General features: G+C 44.1%; 1 protein-coding gene across 3 annotated transcripts in view; it reads right to left on the bottom strand.

The window, feature by feature from the left end:
- Window positions 1–17,532, bottom strand: part of VSTM2A (V-set and transmembrane domain containing 2A) — a 28,602-nt gene extending 11,070 nt beyond the window's left edge. For all 3 annotated transcript variants that reach the window (XM_055301100.1, XM_055301099.1, XM_055301101.1), the window contains exons 1-4: window positions 17,093–17,532; window positions 14,849–15,015; window positions 13,494–13,544; window positions 9,769–10,105 (exon numbers count right to left, since the gene is read on the bottom strand). In XM_055301100.1, coding sequence (XP_055157075.1) covers window positions 9,769–10,105; window positions 13,494–13,544; window positions 14,849–15,015; window positions 17,093–17,168 — 631 coding nt within the window. In that variant the 5' untranslated portion in view covers window positions 17,169–17,532. The remainder of the gene's footprint in view (window positions 1–9,768; window positions 10,106–13,493; window positions 13,545–14,848; window positions 15,016–17,092) is intronic.
- Window positions 17,533–17,859: the final 327 nt, after the last annotated feature.

Below are 17,859 nucleotides of genomic sequence, written 5' to 3'. Positions count from 1 at the left end.
TTTTATCTCCTAATTTTACAATTTGCTTTAATTCAAGCACTAAGACTTTAACCTATATTGGGTTTTTTTATGCATATAAAGTTCTAAATTCATGCAAAAATGCTCTCTCAGACTTTTTAAAAGACATATTAAATAAAACCTAATTATCATTTATAAATCTTCCAAGGTACTAATTTTCCTTGACAGTCCCAATGACTGCACCATTGCTCACCACTCTGAACTCCTTCTGAATTGGGGGCTGAATGAGTCATACTATTGAGAGGAAAAATGATTGCAGGATATTTAATTTATGGACTTTACATGTGCTTGATTAGGTTAATCAAAATAAATTGATCAAGAGCACACTCATTATGTTTGAAAAACAAAAAGAATAATTTGATGGTCAGATTCTTCATCCAGCCTCCAGTAAATAAAATACAGTGTTCTTAATTTCAATGCTACTAGCAATTTCTGAGTATACCACTTTCATACTAGTACTTTTAATATATATACACACGTGTACACACATGTGCATATGTACATATTTTTAATTTGTCACGACCTCTACAATCATATCCATTATTTTACTTTGCCTTTTTTAATTTGTTGAATATATTTTGTTAATTTTCTCTCTCATGAACTGTCATTGGTTCATCTTTTTTTTTTTTTTTTTTTTTTAAGATTTGTTTGTTTTAGAGAAAGAGAGAGAGCGTGTTGAGGGGTAAGACAGAGGGAGAGAGAATCCTAAGCAGACTCTCCACTGAGCATAGAGCCCAATGCAGGTTTTGGTTTGACAACCTCGAGATCATGACCTGAGCTGAAATCAAGAGTTAGATGCTTAATTGACTGAGCCACCCAGGAGCCCCTGTCATTAGCTGATGGTTAAATCTGGGAAATTGTAAATAATGTGTTTTTTCCATATAACAAAAGTAATAAATTAACATTGTATAAATGTTAATTATACACACAAAATAATCAAATAGTTAAAAATCATAGCATTGATTGTTGATGTACATTTCCGTATATTTATCATCTTTCTATGGAAGTATCTCAGGTTGATTTAAAAATACTGTTTTGTACCCTCTGTTTTTCATTCTCTTATATAGTGAATCTTATCTAATTTCACTAAAACTTAATTTTAGAAGCTATGTAATATTCATTGCATGGTTTTAACATTTTAACACATTCATTAGGCAACTTCCTTACTTTTGGTCATTTGGGCATTTGCAATTTTGGGAAGGCCTCTGTGAGAAATGTCCCTGGGTCTCATGGGTTTGGACCAGCTTTACTACTGATCTTTTGGGAATTTCCTCTCAGGAGCATGTCTTCAGGCAGGAGAAGCCACACGATTTAAAACCCTGTGACTGATCCCTCCAGATAAATTTTCCTCCAGAAGGGAAGTACCAATTCACCGTGTAAGTCATCATCTAGCAAAATGCCGGAGTCACTGTAACCTTGATGATAAACGCGGATTCTAAAAATCTTTGCCAAAATTATAGGTGTCGAGTTTAAAAAAAAAAAAAAGAGTAGGGTTTTGACTGAGACTGCATCAAGTCTATAAACACTTGTGAAAAATCTGACATATTTAAAATTGAGATTGTCCATCCAAAAACATACATATTCATTCATTTAGTCCAACTTAAACTCTCTGAACAAAGTGTTCTAATGGTCTTCATATTTAGACCGCTTGTTATGGTTTCTAAAAAACTAGATAATTTATAGTTTTTGTTGTTGTTACTATTGAAAATTATATATTATGCCCCAAATATTTTCTATTTGGGTTTTGCTGTCAAATAGAGAATTGATTTAAGTTTATTTCGATATCTCCAAATCATTTGGAATGGATTGCATAATCATAACATATATAAACCTGAGATTATTTTCTTCTTTTCCTAAGTATTAAACACATATATATCCTTGTCTACTGTTATCACTTTTTACTTAAATTGGATTTAATTAAACAAATATTTTAAATTACTTATAGTAAGATGTTATTTTCACTTGTATATTTTGTAAATTTAAATCTTCAAAGACTCGGGCTTCTGATTTTATGCTAATCTGTCTGTATCTGATTTTGCTTTTCTGCTTAGCTCTTTAATTAATTGGAGTTCATTTGGATATATATCATAAATTATAATGTTTCCTTTTGTCACTTATTAATCAAATAAATCCCTCCTTAATTCTTATATTTTCAGCTCACCAGATATTATAATATTTTATGTAATTTTAGAGCTTTCCAGGCTTCTTCTTATTCTCTTTCATCTCTATTCATATTTATGTTACTTTATTACTTTTAAATTGTAGTTATTTAATAATATGCTTTAAAGTCCATTAGGTAAAAAAAGAAGCAACCAACCATTGCTGAACTTACTCTAGTGCCAAGTTTACTCTGATAGATATTTAAAATACATCATGTCTCTTAATGCTGAAAATGGCCCTTAGGGCCTATGTGTTAATATCTGTTTTATGAAAAATGGCTCTTGAGGTTCAGAGATATTTTGTACACAGCTCACTCAACAAATAAGCAAAGGGTTTTTTGGGTTCTAAATCCATTTTATTTTTCTCTCTTTTTTAAGCTTTTAACTGTTCTCACTTGTTTGTTTTCAGATGTATCTATAATTATCGTATGATTTAAAAAATTCCGAGGGTCTTTTTTGAAAGCTTGAATTTAATTATGTTAGCAGCCAGCGTGCATAACTGTGGTTTCCAAAAACATGTTATTTGTTCAGGCCACAGAGTTCAAACTCTTAACAACCCTTTGGAATTTTTATTATGCTTTACAGTAAGGATCTAGTTACGACCTTGAGCAAGACAGCTCGTGGCTAATATATTTAGTATCATTATATAGGGGAATATTTATCATAAGTTAATGGCATTGTGACAGAAGTAAAAAAGAAAGTCCGTGTATCATGAAATTCAAGTATCATGAAATTTCAAAGTATCAAGATACTTGATACTTAATCAAGATTTTTCAAGTATCATGAAATTACATGATAAAACATAAGCCAGGAATGAAGACTCAGTCTTCTTTAACCCCTCACCTACACACACCCAGTAAGGAAAATATTCACCACAGCAGAGCCAGGTGGCTTAGATCATTTCCTCTCAGCACCTCATTGCTCCCAATAATAATCAGAATAATAAAAAAGCATATGCAACATTTAACATATTAATACAGCAGCTGGTTATCATTTATTGAGGGCCTGATCAATGCCAAGCTCTCTTTGTATATGATTTCATTTAATCCTCAAAACTTGGTGAAATTTATACCACAGTTCCCATTTAACAGATGAGGAAAGGGAGACATGCCCAGCTGTGTGAGTGATGGAGATGACATGGGAAGGGCCTTCCTTCTTCCCTGGTTTCTGTGTCCATTGCCCCCTTGCAGCTGAAATGAATGCTCCCGTGTTAGGCTATAGGTGGCAGCAGTGTTTCTTGGGAGAAGGGACCCTTGTCTTTTCTAGAAAATGTGTTACTCTGACCCACAAAATTAAGTCTTTCCAGCAACTTCTCAAACCTTTGGTCATCTATCCACATAGCTGCTCCCCTGGCAGCTTCCTGAAATCTCGAGGATCATGCAACCTTTAGAGATAAGAGCTTGCGACACGGGCAATTCTGCTTTATGTCTCCTCAATTACAGAGCTCCTGGAAATCACACGCGAACCCTAATGTAGCCAGTCGTGCACAGAAAAGCCCTTCCAACATATAGCTGGGCATTGGTTTTATAGACTCGGCTAGTTACTGAATTCAATGAGTTAAATATGGTTTATGAGTGAATTTAGCCAGTATAGACTTTTAATCTACTTAATTCCGGTTCAAACACAGCTCTAACGGATTCCGTGGCCTGTATTATCTAAAGCACTGCCTCAAATCTATTTTTCATCTTATTCATAGACACTTGATTTACATAGCAGCCATTTAACTGATAGAATTACAATGATCAAATTAATTTAACCTGTGTAAGCAGCCAAGTTGGATCATTTAAACCAAAATCAACATTAAGGTCGAAATTATGTTATTGGCTCTCTACCTAGATGTAACACATCATTTCCTCTTTTTTTTAAATGAGGAAAACAATCTCCTGCAAGACCCTCAGCCCCTCATCTGCCTCCCCCTACCAGCTTTGAATTCTGTTTCAGGACCATTCTTGCTAAATCTGGCCACTTTTGGAAAGCAGCCATGGTTATCAGCAGCAGAGGAGCTTCGGGGAGCTCTTGGCTTCTACCAGCTGTAGCAACAGCTGCCTCTCAATGCTCAGGTTCACCTCATGGTGAAAACACAATAATCATATTTTGGAGTTCAGAGAATCAGCATCCCTGCCGAGTGACTAGAGACTCCACACGTAGAAACATAACCACCCCTTAACCACGGCCAGTTTTCTTAAAAGCGCCAGCTGTTGATCACGAGTGAAGAGAACAGTTTCACAAAAGTCCATCTCAATACTGTAAAATAATGGGAAAAGACCCGTTTCTAAAAAAAAAAAAAAACATGTTGTAGCATCACACTCACATGCATTACACATCTCCTAGTAAATGATACAATTATTTTCCCCATCCATAAGAACTTTTTAGAGCTAATGATTTTTCACAATTTGCTACACATAAAAATGCCTATTTCTGGTCCTAGATTCAGAGACTTTCATTCAAGAGCTGCTAGGTGGAGCCTTAGAATATGAATTTTTAACGAGCTCCCTGCTGAGTCTGGCTTAGGTCGTGTGCACGACACTTTGAGAAACACAGTTTAGAGTCTGGGTCAGTTTTGGAATAGTGGCAGGATTATCTATTTATGCAAATATAATTATAAGGAAAAAAAGATGAAAACAAGGATTTACTGTCCCTATATTTTCCTTTTCTCCCGCAAACAGGAGCTCCTCTGGTTCTGGGCACCTGGAGGGATACAAATGCAAATTGTAATGTTTGTAGCCTAGAAGTTATTGTTGGATGACCAACCTTCCGGTTGTGCTGAGACAGAGGCTTCCCAGAATGTAGGGCTGAATCCAGCCCGGAGAGGAGGAAAGCCCCAGGAAAAATTCCTACACTACAATGCACAATAATGGCTTCAAAGTGAGTGTAAACAAGTTGCTGCCGAGCCCTGAAAGAGGAAATAACCAATTCCAAGAGGATCTGAGGAAGCTTTATAAAAGAATTTGCATTTGAGTAGGAACTCAGCTCAGAGGGAAAGACCCACGCAGAGAAAACACATTTGCAAAGTCACAGAGGTAAGACGGCAATCTGAAAACATTGAGGAAATACCAATTAAAAAGATTATGGGCGTGAGGATTTGGAACTCAGGAGAAACAAGGGTGGAAATTAGGCCTTGAAAGTTTGTGACGGTGTCTTGGAAATACTAATTATTTCACACTTGCTCTGTTGTGATCTGTTCAAGGCATTAGAATGTATTTATTTATTTTAATGCATTGGCATTTAAGTAGGTAAAGTATTAGGTGCTGTTGCAGGAGATGGGGAAAGTGAAGAGGGCCTATCTTGAGAAAGAAGTCCCTGTTGACTGAAACAGTGGGACTGAATGACTAATTCATTGTGGCAACTGAAGGAAGAGATGAATGTTTTCAAGGTTTCCACAAGACCTGTGATTGTGATGATGTCATGAAAAGACTCTGGGAACACCAGAGGAAGAACGTGTCTTTCTGGTGAGGAAGTGAAGATAAACTCAGTTTTGAGTGTTTGCATTTAGGGGCCCAACCTAGATATTGCTGGGAAACAAACCACCCTAAATACTTGTACCCTCAAACAATCTTTTCTCTCACGAGTCAATGTTGGCTGGGCTCAGCTGTGCAGTGCCGGTTGAAAGAGCAGCGGGGGCTGGCGCTATAGGCTGGGCTGCTTGGGCTTCACTCAATCAGGTGGTCTCAAGGTAGTTGCGCTGTTATCTGGTGCCTGGCTTCGAAGGGGCCACAGCAGCTGCTGCCAGCCCTCAGGAAGGCTACGTCTGGACTTAGCCTTGCATTTCTTGCATAACATGGCTTCATACCCTTACTGTCAAAGTGGCCACATCCCAATGGGTGCCCAGTCAACACATGTGTAGCCGTCTCTACCCTGCCACAGTGCTGGTAGAGGCATATGTGGAGATGGCCTGGGGGACCATAATGAATGCGAGTCTGGTTCTCCAGAAAGAAATCAGGATTTGAAACCTGAGAGAAGGAATTTTTTGAGAGTTAGCAGTTGAATCGTAACAACGGATGATTAGATCAAGGAGTTGGGAATGGGACAAGACCACATTTAAGAGAGGCATGTGGGGGGTGAAGCCAACAAAGAAAGGTGGAACTCTAACAGCCAATCAAGAGGACACCAAAGGACAGAGGCTCCTAGCAACTGCTCAGGATTGGGGAGGGGACAGGGTTTGAGGCTGCAGGCCCAGCAGTGAAGAAGGTGCTAGGACGGGGAGCAGGAGGTGGTGCCCACTGTGAGATGGTGGCTGGCGGCTGAGGGAGGCGGATGGGGCTGGATTTGGGCTGATTCGACAGTTCTCAGGGCTTGGGGGGTGGTCAGTAGAGGGGGAAAGAAGACAGGAACACAGAGGGAACTAGAAGGGTGGACTATGGAGGGTCTCTTTGGCTTCTGAAAGCAGGATGAGACAGGAAGACACAAGTAGAGGATGGTGTAGTATAGTGAGGTACTAGGGGAGGGGAGAGGCTCAAGGAAGTCTCCCTGTTCTCTGTGAAGGTGAAACGAAACCACTCGGCGCTAGAATCAGGAACTTGTCCTCCTCAGACCATCTATAGGACATTTCTTCTAATGTTAGTTATGGGGGTACAAAATTGGTGAAAGTTCGAAAGATCTGGAGATGAGAAAACAAGGGGTTGCGAAAGCCAAGTTTTATCTGTTTGCTTTTATCATTCTTACTCATTCTTTTGGTTTTAATTGTGGATTATCAAATGAATTTAAAAGGAGAAGCCATAAAGATAAACCATTTAAAGCAGGAGGGGATAGTCACATGCTCACTAACTTTCGGAAAAAATATGAGACTAGCTATATTCAATGACAAATCTTTACCTTGTGGTGTATAGATGGAAAGAGGCTCTTTCTATCTTTTTTTCATGTAAATTTCTGCTTTAGGAAAACTAGTTAATTCTATAATAATTTGCACATTACATCTATGTATATATACTGAATAACTCTCAGCTAATATTTTTCCTGCATAGAGACAGGCATTCTTTGACAGAAAAATACTATGAATAAGAGTTGAGTGATTTGGCCTAAATCAACGAAGTCTAAGACTTTCATGAAGATAAAAGGCCAGATTAACCAGCCTTTTGTAACACAGGTTAATATCACAGTGTCCTATGTACCATGGATGAAGCATGCCTCCTTGTAGTAAGTGAAGACACAAAAAGCTACTATCGCTCTTAACCTGTAAAAGCAAGATTTCAATTTTTGTGTCCTCATCAAGTCTTGCCTTTAATAGAATAAGAAAAATAAAAGAGGCATGGTCAATGGAATTTACAAATATTTTGTATAAAAATATACACTCTTTGAGGAGAGGAAGTATGTCTCCCATTTTTGAATCATTGTGCCTGGCACAGAAGCTCTTGAAAGGATGGAGAGTGAATAAATGAAGCATGGGTATTGAAGTCAGCTTTATTTGGATATAACCTGGAAAATTATAAAGCAAAATTATAAATCAGGATATAGGTATTACAGTGGATCTACTATATAAATATCCGTCCGAAAATACAAATTATTGTATTTTATACAATAATTGTGCAAGCACAGAAACTTACACATGTATAGAATGAGTGGCTAGGTCACTCCAGCTTCTGAACTAGAAGTTAAAAAGTGTTACTAATTGTATCGAAAATATTTTCCGGTATTCACTGGTAGAAAAAAATAGAAATTAAAGATTTTGATATATTTCATATTAATCTTTGTTATAGGTCAGAAGGCTTTGGATGCGTATAGACTTCCATGAAGTCAGCATCCCTTCTTCCATCTTGCTCAACAAGTAAGGCTGGTGGTGAGATTAGGCAGTGATTTTGTATTTGAAAACTGTGAGAAGGTATCTAGAGTTGTACCATTTAGCTCCAATCACAACACTAAGAAAACTATATTAAAATAGATACTCTTAAGAGTATATTATTTAATCTAAAAGTAAGTAATTTAGAAATAGAACATTTCATTCCATGCTTAGATTCCTCCATTGGACTAGGCAATCCATTTGATTTTATTCAATGAAACAGATCTATGATTTGTAGTCTGGAATGTTCTATGTGTGCTAATAATCTGACTTTCATGGATTTGGATTTCTCACAGATAAGGTCCTAGACTGTCTGCTGAGGCTACTCTGTAATTTTGCATTTAGCATCTGGCTTTTTCTTTAGTTTTCGCATCAAAGAGAGGGGGACAATGTCTTCAAAAACACTGAGTCTTTATCAAATAATGGCTACAAAAATTCTAACTCTAGATGCTATTTCTGTGTGATATATATATACAGATATGTATGTGGATGTACATGCATATATGTATATAGGTACATATATATTCTAGCTATGGTTTTATTCTTTAACTTGAAAAACAAAAAAGATGATAAAGATGAAAATGAAACAAAGCCACACGAACTGAGCCTTGGAGAGGCTGGGAGACTAAACTATGTATTCATCAGATTGGCAGAAACTGCCATGACCAAGGCATGCTGGGATAATTGCTCACCTACATTTAAAGGCAATGCAAACTCCCGGGGACCCTCAGTCAAGCTTTCGACAAATCATATCCATTAGCACATGATGCATGAGTAGGAAAAAGTGCTGTTCAATTGTGTGTATATTGTATATACACACAATATTTGTATATATACGTATACGCAAATATGTATGTACATAGTTAATCGAAATCATCCGAATGAAGTGACCAGGTTTCGTATTTAATGGCTAAAGTGACCTTGGATGTTAGCAACGTAATTTTCTATTATCAATAGTAGTATCAATAGTTCTTCAATGATAAAGCGTAAAGGGAAAAACTTAACGATCAGTATTTTTATGCTCCCTTCATCCTGTAATATTACGTCAAGTGTTTGAAGAAAATACAGAACAGTCACGGGTCGTGCAGGGTACTGCTCATTCCAAGAAGCCTTTATCCCACATCAAGGTTAAAACTTCAATGAGTTTCCATTGGCTGAGTGATTGCATAAATTAATGCTATTCAGAACAGCTTTAACTTGCACAGCTGACTTTGGAAATGTGTGACTAAGCTCCTAAATTGGCATCGAAGGCACATTTACGGGAGTTGCCTTATCTCTGCACCACTTACTGCCTTTCATCCCCCCTCACTTCCTCCCATTATCATCATCACTTTCATCACAGGCAGCTGAAGTTTCTCCTTCAAAATCAAAAGCCCTTGGAAAACAATCCTGCCTTAAAGCTATGGCCGCTGAAAATGTGTTGTGTCTCTTTCATTTACATTTTGATTAAGTGAAAGTCTCTTAATTTGGGCCATTATCAATACATAAATCTGTAGAGAAAATGAACATGCATTTATAATGCAACCAAGATTACATGATTTACTGTTCTTTTAATGTGTAAATACAGAAGGGGAAAAAAAAAAAAAAGTCCAGCTCTTGGGTCCCTGTATGTGAAGCACTGTCAGCGATTAACGGGGCAACTCACATCCTCTGTGAAGGCGGGCCTCAAGCTCCCCGTGTCTCATCTCATCATTATGTCAACTGAACTAGGTCTCATTTAAAACCATCACACATCAATTTGTCTACCCTACTTGACCAATCTTCCTGTGGGGAGGTTTGTGAGTGGTAAAATGAAAGGCTCAAAATGGGTTTCCATACCTGATTGTGGACTTTGTTTGGGAATTTTGGCTACCGCTTGAGGGCTGGAGGTGGAGTGCATTCGCTGGTTGGCAGAGCTGTGGATGCTGCTGGGAATGGCTGCTGAGACATTCTTGCGAGGCTTCATATCTTGCAGCCACATGGGCGAGGCTTCGAAGGCCTGCATCCTCCTGGCGTGGCTGTTGGCATTGACTTTCAGGTAGGCCTGGGCTTTGTGTTCCTGTAGCTCTCCGTAATTGGCATCTGTCACCCTGCATTCATATAAGCCTTCATCCTTTTTCCTCACTTTGGAAATCTGAAGCTTGTGAGAGATGTCATTGCCTTGGACTTTCACTGTCTGAAAAATTGCAGGTAAAAAAAAATAATAAAGTGCTACATCAAATGATTTTGTTCCCATACTTGCTCCTGAGCTTGCTAATGTGGGAAAATTAAAGGGTCTTAATAGCCTCGTAGCCACAGTCAGAGAGCTATTTATTTTCTCAACAGTCAAATCCGAAGGTCATATTTATCCCATTGCATTAACAACTGGCTTCACAAAATCATGGAATAATTAGTTCAATCCAGCCAGCGCCAGATTCCAGTAGCCACGTGGTCCCCATTTCCCACGTTCCAGTAGCAGTTTTGCCACTTTCCAACCATGACACTGACCTCTGCCTGGATAGCTCAGCCAAATGAAGCACAAACAGAATATGGTAAAGGATTGAGTTTGTACAGGCTCTTTTCTTCCCTGCTGGCGACAGCCCTGAGAGATCACAAAAGTATTCTGTTGATCACAACAGAATTTGAGGATGTTTTATCCCCACATTAGGGTGCCTCACTAAAGGTACCAACAAAATAGACTTGAATCTTTAACAGTCTTCTCAAATGTTTGGTGCAGTCTTTTTTTATTTTTTATTTTTTATTTATGATAGTCACAGAGAGAGAGAGAGAGAGGCAGAGACACAGGCAGAGGGAGAAGCAGGCTCCATGCACCGGGAGCCCGACGTGGGATTCAATCCCGGGTCTCCAGGATCGCACCCTGGGCCAAAGGCAGGCGCTAAACCAGTGTGCCACCCAGAGATCCCTGTTTGGTGCAGTCTTACCAAAAGTTATGGGGTGGCACGGCTCGGGGTACAGATTAAGATCACCTGGAGTCTTAGGGTCAGAGTGCATAACCCCGGCCGATGTAGTGTCTTTAGGCTCCTGGAATTGGAGATGCCATCAATCAGACACTGGTTTGATTTTCAAAATTGAAATTGGCTCTCATATTTCTTCTAATAATTTTTATGTCAGATTAACAGCAAAATGATATGTAAATATTAAAAGTATATGTGATTTTGTGTTATGTATAATACACATATACACATGTATACTCATAAGCATCTTTATCAGAACAGCTAGGTTTTACATAAATCTTATATTATCCATGATTGACAGGATGATGGATTTCCTAAAACACTCAGGATTTAAGGATTTGCATGATTTTGAAAGATAGGAAAAGAAGTGAGGAAAGTTTACACTTTCAAATGGCCATAAGTAAGAAAACGTGTTGAGTATTCATCTGTCTTTTACATACAGAGTCGTATATACAAATAGTTTCCAATATTTGAACCACAACTATGGTATATATTTCTTTGTATGAAAAATTACATATTAATATACAAACACAATAAAAAGAATAGGAAAAAAAAAATAAATAAAAAGAACAGGGATTAATAGTTTCAAATATAGCCTCAGTTGAGTCTCTTAACAAAAGTTTGAAATAGTTGGGAATACTTACATGATTATTATTTTACATTAAAGTAAACTGAGGCTTGGAGGTTTGGGTTTTGATTCTCAGCCTTGACAGCACATTAAAATCATCTAGGGAGCTGTTAGAAAATGGTCTCATTTGGGGGTGCCTGTGTGGCTTCGGCCACATAGTTAAGCTATGACTCTTGATTTCACCTCAGGGTCATAAGATTGAGTCCCTTCAGGGCTCTGCACTGGGCACGTGGAGCCTGCTGAAGATTCTCTCTTCCCTCCCTCCCTCTAAAAAAAAAAAAAAAGAAAGAAAGAAAGAAAGAAAGAAAGAAAGAAAGAAAGAAAGAAAGAAAGAAAGAAAGAAAGAAAATGGTCTCATTTGGATTAATGTGGAAACATTACGTTTGCATCTCAAGGAGGCAAAGCTCAGATCAGTGTTTCATAAAAGCCTTCCTGAGAATTCTAAGTTAACAACTGCTGGTTTAAGACACATGATCAAGGTCATCTTGTTAAATTGAGAACAGAACAAACTTTTTTCTACCTCAGTTTCTAACTAGAACTTTTGCTGATGCACTAGACTTCTTGAACTTCTGGAATAGGTAATAGTATTAGTAGTTACGTGCTTGATCGTGCATCTTAACTGTATGGCGCCCTAGTTTGAGATGTGTAAGGCTATTCCCCACTGGTCTTTGGAGGATATACTTATGGGTGAAGGGTGACATTGGAGGAGTCAGTAAACAATCTAGCCACTAAATATGTAAAAAATGAAATATTTAAGATAAGTATTGTCAACAATTGATTTTACCAGTAAAGCTTTCTAGCACTGTATGAAAACAGTAATTTCTATAATAATTGACTTGAAATATTCTAAAAAGTGAGTTTATGAATATAAATCGTAGTTTTATTCTTGTTTGATATTTGCTTCCAGTTTGAGATTATACACTTACAGATTTTGATTCTATTAGTACAATATATTTTTAAACTTTTGCTTGTGATATAATATCCATCTTATACCACTTTTTTACTATTTTAACAGCCTCAGTATAAATTTTCTTTCTTAATGGAGGTCATTGGATTGTTAGATTCCTAAAATGAATATAAATAAAAATAATATATACTTATATATGTTCCTATATATAGCGTATATACACACATACACACGCCCATATATATATGCCAAGTAGACCGTGTACTTTCTGACTTTATAAAAACTATTTCATTTCTAGTAATGAAAACTTGTTTACTGTTTATGAATGAGCTAAGCAGATCTAGCAACATAAAGTGATTCTAGAAGGCTTCACTGGCGATACAGTAAAAAAATCACAATTTCCTTTTTATTTCTAACTTCATATAGAATTATTAAAAAGTAATACACAATACAGTTGAAATACATCTCTATGTTTTCGATAGGTCAACCTCCTCCAATTATGTTTTATATTTATATTGGCTTTTGGTTTTATATGTTTATGACTTTAAACATGTTCATTGGAAATACGTTGCATGCCTTATGAATTACATTGAGAATTGAGTTGTTTTCAATATAATTTCAACATCCTCTTGGATACTCTAATTTTTTTTCCTGCCTAGGAAGATTGTCATAAGTTAGTATTTTACTTCCTATTAAAGGGTAACTAGTTCTGTGATTGTGAATGAAGCCTGGAATTGCAGTCCTATACTCCTATAGTCTTGTAACTGTTAAAAAGACTAACAAAAAAAGTTCCACACCCTTTGGTTGGCAAAACGACTCTCTAGTAATCGTTGAAATATCTGAATGATTTTATTGCATCAACTCTAAATCTGCTTCAATTGGTAGGTACCCAGAGAAATAAGAAAGAGAAAGCTGGCTCTCGCCCTGCGTTCATGACATTGCCTTTTTCGGGGCAAGAAGCTGAAAAAGGCTTTTAGAGACCTATAAGGCCCTCATGCTCCTCCACCTGGGGCCTGGCCGGCCTGGCAGGTGACAAAGGCGGGCGCCCCCTGTCGCCTGTCGCCGTGATACTCACACTGATCTTGGTCCCGTCGTTGTCCGGGTCTCGGTCGGGCACCAGCTCCACCTGCGGGGGGGAGACGCCGCTCAGCACGGGGACCTGGGCCGGGGCGCAGCCTCCCCGGGGCTCGGATGGGGCGGCGCACGGGGACCAGGTGGTCCAGCCCCTCGGGGCACCGATGGCAGCCCTCGGGGGCACCTATGGGGTGGAGCTAAGGGGACCAGCCAGGTGGTAGAGCCCTGCGGGGGCTCGGATGGGGCGGCGCACGGGGACCAGGTGGTCCAGCCCCTCGGGGCACCGATGGCAGCCCTCGGGGGCACCTATGGGGTGGAGCTAAGGGGACCAACCAGGTGGTAGAGCCCTGCGGGGGCTCGGATGGGGAGGTGCACGGGGACCAGGCCTAGGGCGCAGCCTCCAGGGGCTTGGATGGGGGCGGCGCACGGGGACCAGGCAGCCCAGCCCACCGGGCTCCGATGGGGGCGGCGCACGGGGACCAGGTGGCCCAGCCCCGCGGGGCACCTATGGGGCGGCGCACGGGGACCTGGCCCGGGGCGCAGACTCCCCGGGGCTCGGATGGGGCTGCGCACGGGGACCAGGCGGCCAGCACGCCGGTCGGGGCGGCGGGGCCGCGCGGGGGCGCCGGCGAGTCGCGCGCGGGGAGGTGGGTCCGGGCCGGCGGGGCCCGCAGGGCTGCACCCGGGAGCCCGCGGAAGTCTGCGCCCCCCGCCCCCCGCGTCCAGGCCCGCCGGCCTCCCGTCCCTGGGGCCCCTTCCAGAGCTCCTCCTCCCGCTCGCACCCGCCCTCCGCCCCGCGCGCCCAACTGCCCAAGCTGCGCTCCCGCTGCTCTCCCTCCGCAGCCCCCACCCCCGCCCCCCTCGCGCCTTCCCTCCGCCTCCGCCCCGCGCTCCCGCTCCCTGCGCTCCCCCCGCCCCCCGCCGCCGCCCCCACTCTCCCGCGCTCCACTTGCTGCCCCTCCTCCTCCCACGCCCGCCTCCCCGACCCCTCCCCGCCCTCCCTCCTCCCCATCTCTCCTCCGCCGGCCTCAGTGGTGACAACTGACGGGTGTGCACGCGCGTGTGTGTGCGCGCGCGGTGGAGACACAGAACCCCCCTCCCCAGCGCAGCGCCCGGCCAGGTGCGGTCCTGGGACGTGGGCACACCGTGGCCCCCGCGGCCCGCGAGTGGTAGCGGGTCCTGAGCGGAGCAGGTGACCCCGGGGTTAGTGGGGGGACCCTCGGCGAGTCCCTCCTGGCTCCTGACCCCCCCCCCCGGCATCCCCGCGCCACCCGCGCCAGGCGAGCCAGCGGGTCCCCGGGGAGCCCCGGGAGCCCCAAGGGCGTGAGCGAGACGGACGCGGGGGCGCTCAGCTACCTGCGCGCCGGCCACCTCGGCCCCGGGCTCCAGGTCCTCGGGGCCCCGCAGGAACCACCACTGGATCTCCAGGTACACCGAGGCAGAGCCACTCTGGAAGGCGCAGGACATCTCCACATTCTGGCCCTCGGTCGCCGTCACGTTCCGCGGAAACTCGGTAAATTTGGCTGCAAAACAGAAATCGCATCCTTTTGGGATATCCAGACCACGCGTGTCCGCGACCCTTTCCCTGAGAGCTCACTACAGTTTTCGTGGACTAATAATAATAATAATAATAATAATAATAATAATAATAAAAAGGCCAACAAAACACTTGTGTGACATCTCGGACTTTGCCTGCTTCCCCAACCCCCTTTCCTTGGCCTGGTCCCTGTTCCTTTTTGGTGTCACGCCGAAATAACTTTGTCGTCGACCAAGTCCAGATAATGCAAAGCTTAAGGGGCTTGCCAGGGAACTCAGCCCCGGTAGCCGAGATGCCCACGGGTGGATGCATTTACCTTTTGTCAGGCCGCAGCGTTACCCAAAACTTACGGAGGGATCCCGCGAGCTACGTGTCTGACAAATCTGTCGATACAGGAGGAGAGGCTCTTGCTCGAAGTTTCTAAACAATCCATGACTAACTGGATGTTTCAAGTAACCAGACAATGCATCATAATTCCCTGTCAAAATGCACATTCCTGATGCACCAAAACAATCATTAGCCTTCGCGATTTTAAGGCCACAGCAGCGAAACAAAATGCTCACTTTCTAAGCTGTGAATGTGTCTTCCCCCCCATTAACCCTTTATATTTGTCCCCATCAAGCCATTGCATTGTCAATCGCCATACACCCTGGCATAGGAGAATCACACACTTGGTTTTAGTTCAGAGTAAAGACTGTTTTGAAGTCACGGGAGATTTTTTTTTTCAGTTTTTTTTTTTCCCCACTATCAGTCTTGACACTGCTAGTCTGCAGAATACAGAGTTAAGGGGAAACTCACAAAAATGAAATGTCCCCCCCCTCCCTCCCCTTCCTTCTCTCCCAAAGGCATTTCTTTACCACGGAATGCTCTGGGTGGTTTGCTCTTATTATGGTGTCTAAGGCATGTTTGTGAAGAACTGATGTTTCCCTAAAAGTAGTCCTGGAGAGATCTGTGGCTGACGGAAGTGCACAGCTGCAGCACACACTCACAGACAGGAGGGCTGAGGGGCCGCAGGGCTGATTTGGGGGTGGAGCCCCCCCCCCCACTTTTCAAAGACGGGCATCACATCGGCATGAAATACCCAAACGATCACAACCGAAGTGTGCCTGTATTCATACATGAGCAAGTCGCAGATGTAGTTAAAGGAGACCATTCTGGTGTGAAAAACGACTTTTCGGGATCCCTGGGTGGCGCAGCGGTTTGGCGCCTGCCTTTGGCCCAGGGCGCGATCCTGGAGACCCGGGATCGAATCCCACGTCGGGCTCCCGGTGCATGGAGCCTGCTTCTCCCTCTGCCTGTGTCTCTGCCTCTCTCTCTTTCTCTCTCTGTGACTATCACAAATTAATAAAAATTAAAAAAAAAAACGACTTTTCTGTGTAAGCGGGGGGGGGGGCGGGGGGAGCACGGCGGTTCCGCGGGCGGGAGCGACGCAGCGTCGGGCCGCGGGGCCGTGATCTGTTCGTGGTGCTGAAACGATCACCGCAGCCTGCGAAGTCCTGCCCGCGGGGTCCCCGGGCGGCGGCCGCCTCTGCTGCAGCTGCTGCGGCCGCCGCTGCTTGGAATGCAAGTCGTGCCTTTTTATGGGTCCTTTGATAAACACACACGCAAACCAAGTCGCAAGCGCAAGGACCCAGCCAAAGGAAACTCTAAAGCAACGCTGCCTCCGCCGAGGAGGGCTGGCGTGGAGAGCCCCCATGCCCGGCTGTTTGTTTGCCATGATCATGCATGCATGAGTGGCCACCCGGTGCATGCACACGGGTCCAAGGCACACTCACACTCACACTCACACACCCCTGTGTTCGCGCTCGCCCAGGCACCCACCTCATTGTCAGGCACCAAGCACATCTGCCCTCGGGTTCAGCTGGCCTCCTATGTAATAAACTTTACAGAAAAACAACCGACCCAGAACCCTGTTCCGCTGTTCCTTGCCTAAGGATCGCGCTACGTCTGCTTGGTCGTTCTTTGAACACAGAGAACACACTCGCACGCGCACACACACACACACACACACACGCACACTCCGCAGGCAAACCTCTGTGCCAGCCAACGAGCCGCACACTTACCTTGAGAAGACAGCCCTTGTTGCACGTACAAAGCGGAGAAGAAAACAAATCCAACGTATGCCAGAAAGATCCCCATCGTTCCGGAAAGGGGAGGAGGGGGGGTCACATCAGTGTAGCCAACAGCCAAGAAAGCCCCCCCCTCCAAAAAGAAAAGAAAAAAGAAAAAAGAAAAAAAAAAAGGCAATGCAAGCGGAGTGCAGCGGAGGCTCAGCCCCGCAGCCCCGGGCGCGACGCCGCGAGCATCCTGCGGGCGGCTCGGGTCCGGGAGGCTCCGGTGCACGCTCGCGCTGGCGGCGCGGGGACGGCAGTGCGCCCGGCTGGCTGGCGGCGGGTCCGGCGTCAGCCCGCGCTCCCCGCCTCCCCGAGCGCCGCGCCAGCCGGGGAAGTGGGGAGTGGGCAAGGGGGGCGGGCTGGACCGCTCCGCCGGGCTCGCCGCGCCGCAACTTTTCCCTCTAATGGCTGCGATGATGCCTTTAACCCCCTGCGCGCCGGGCGGCTCCGCACCTGCCCGGCTCGGGGCTCGCGGCTCCCGGGCAGCAGCGTCGCGTTGCGTCTTCCACTTCGCTCTTTCTGGTCTCCCTGCCCGGGCCGGAGGGCTGTGGCGTCGGCAGCCTGCACCGCTGGGCGCCCCCGGGGAGCGCGGGGCTGCGGGGCTGCGGGGCTGCGGGGGCTGCGGGGGCTGCGGGGGCTGCGGGGGCTGCAGGGCCCGGGCCCGCGCGCGCAGGGACTCGGGGCCGCGCGGGGCCCAGGCAGGGGCGGGAGGGGGC

The sequence above is a fragment of the Nyctereutes procyonoides genome, unplaced genomic scaffold (genome assembly GCF_905146905.1).
Source record: "Nyctereutes procyonoides isolate TBG_1078 unplaced genomic scaffold, NYPRO_anot_genome, whole genome shotgun sequence".
Taxonomy (NCBI): domain Eukaryota; kingdom Metazoa; phylum Chordata; class Mammalia; order Carnivora; family Canidae; genus Nyctereutes; species Nyctereutes procyonoides.
The sequence above is the reverse complement of the archived record's forward strand: the minus strand, read 5'-3'. Positions and strand labels throughout refer to the sequence as shown.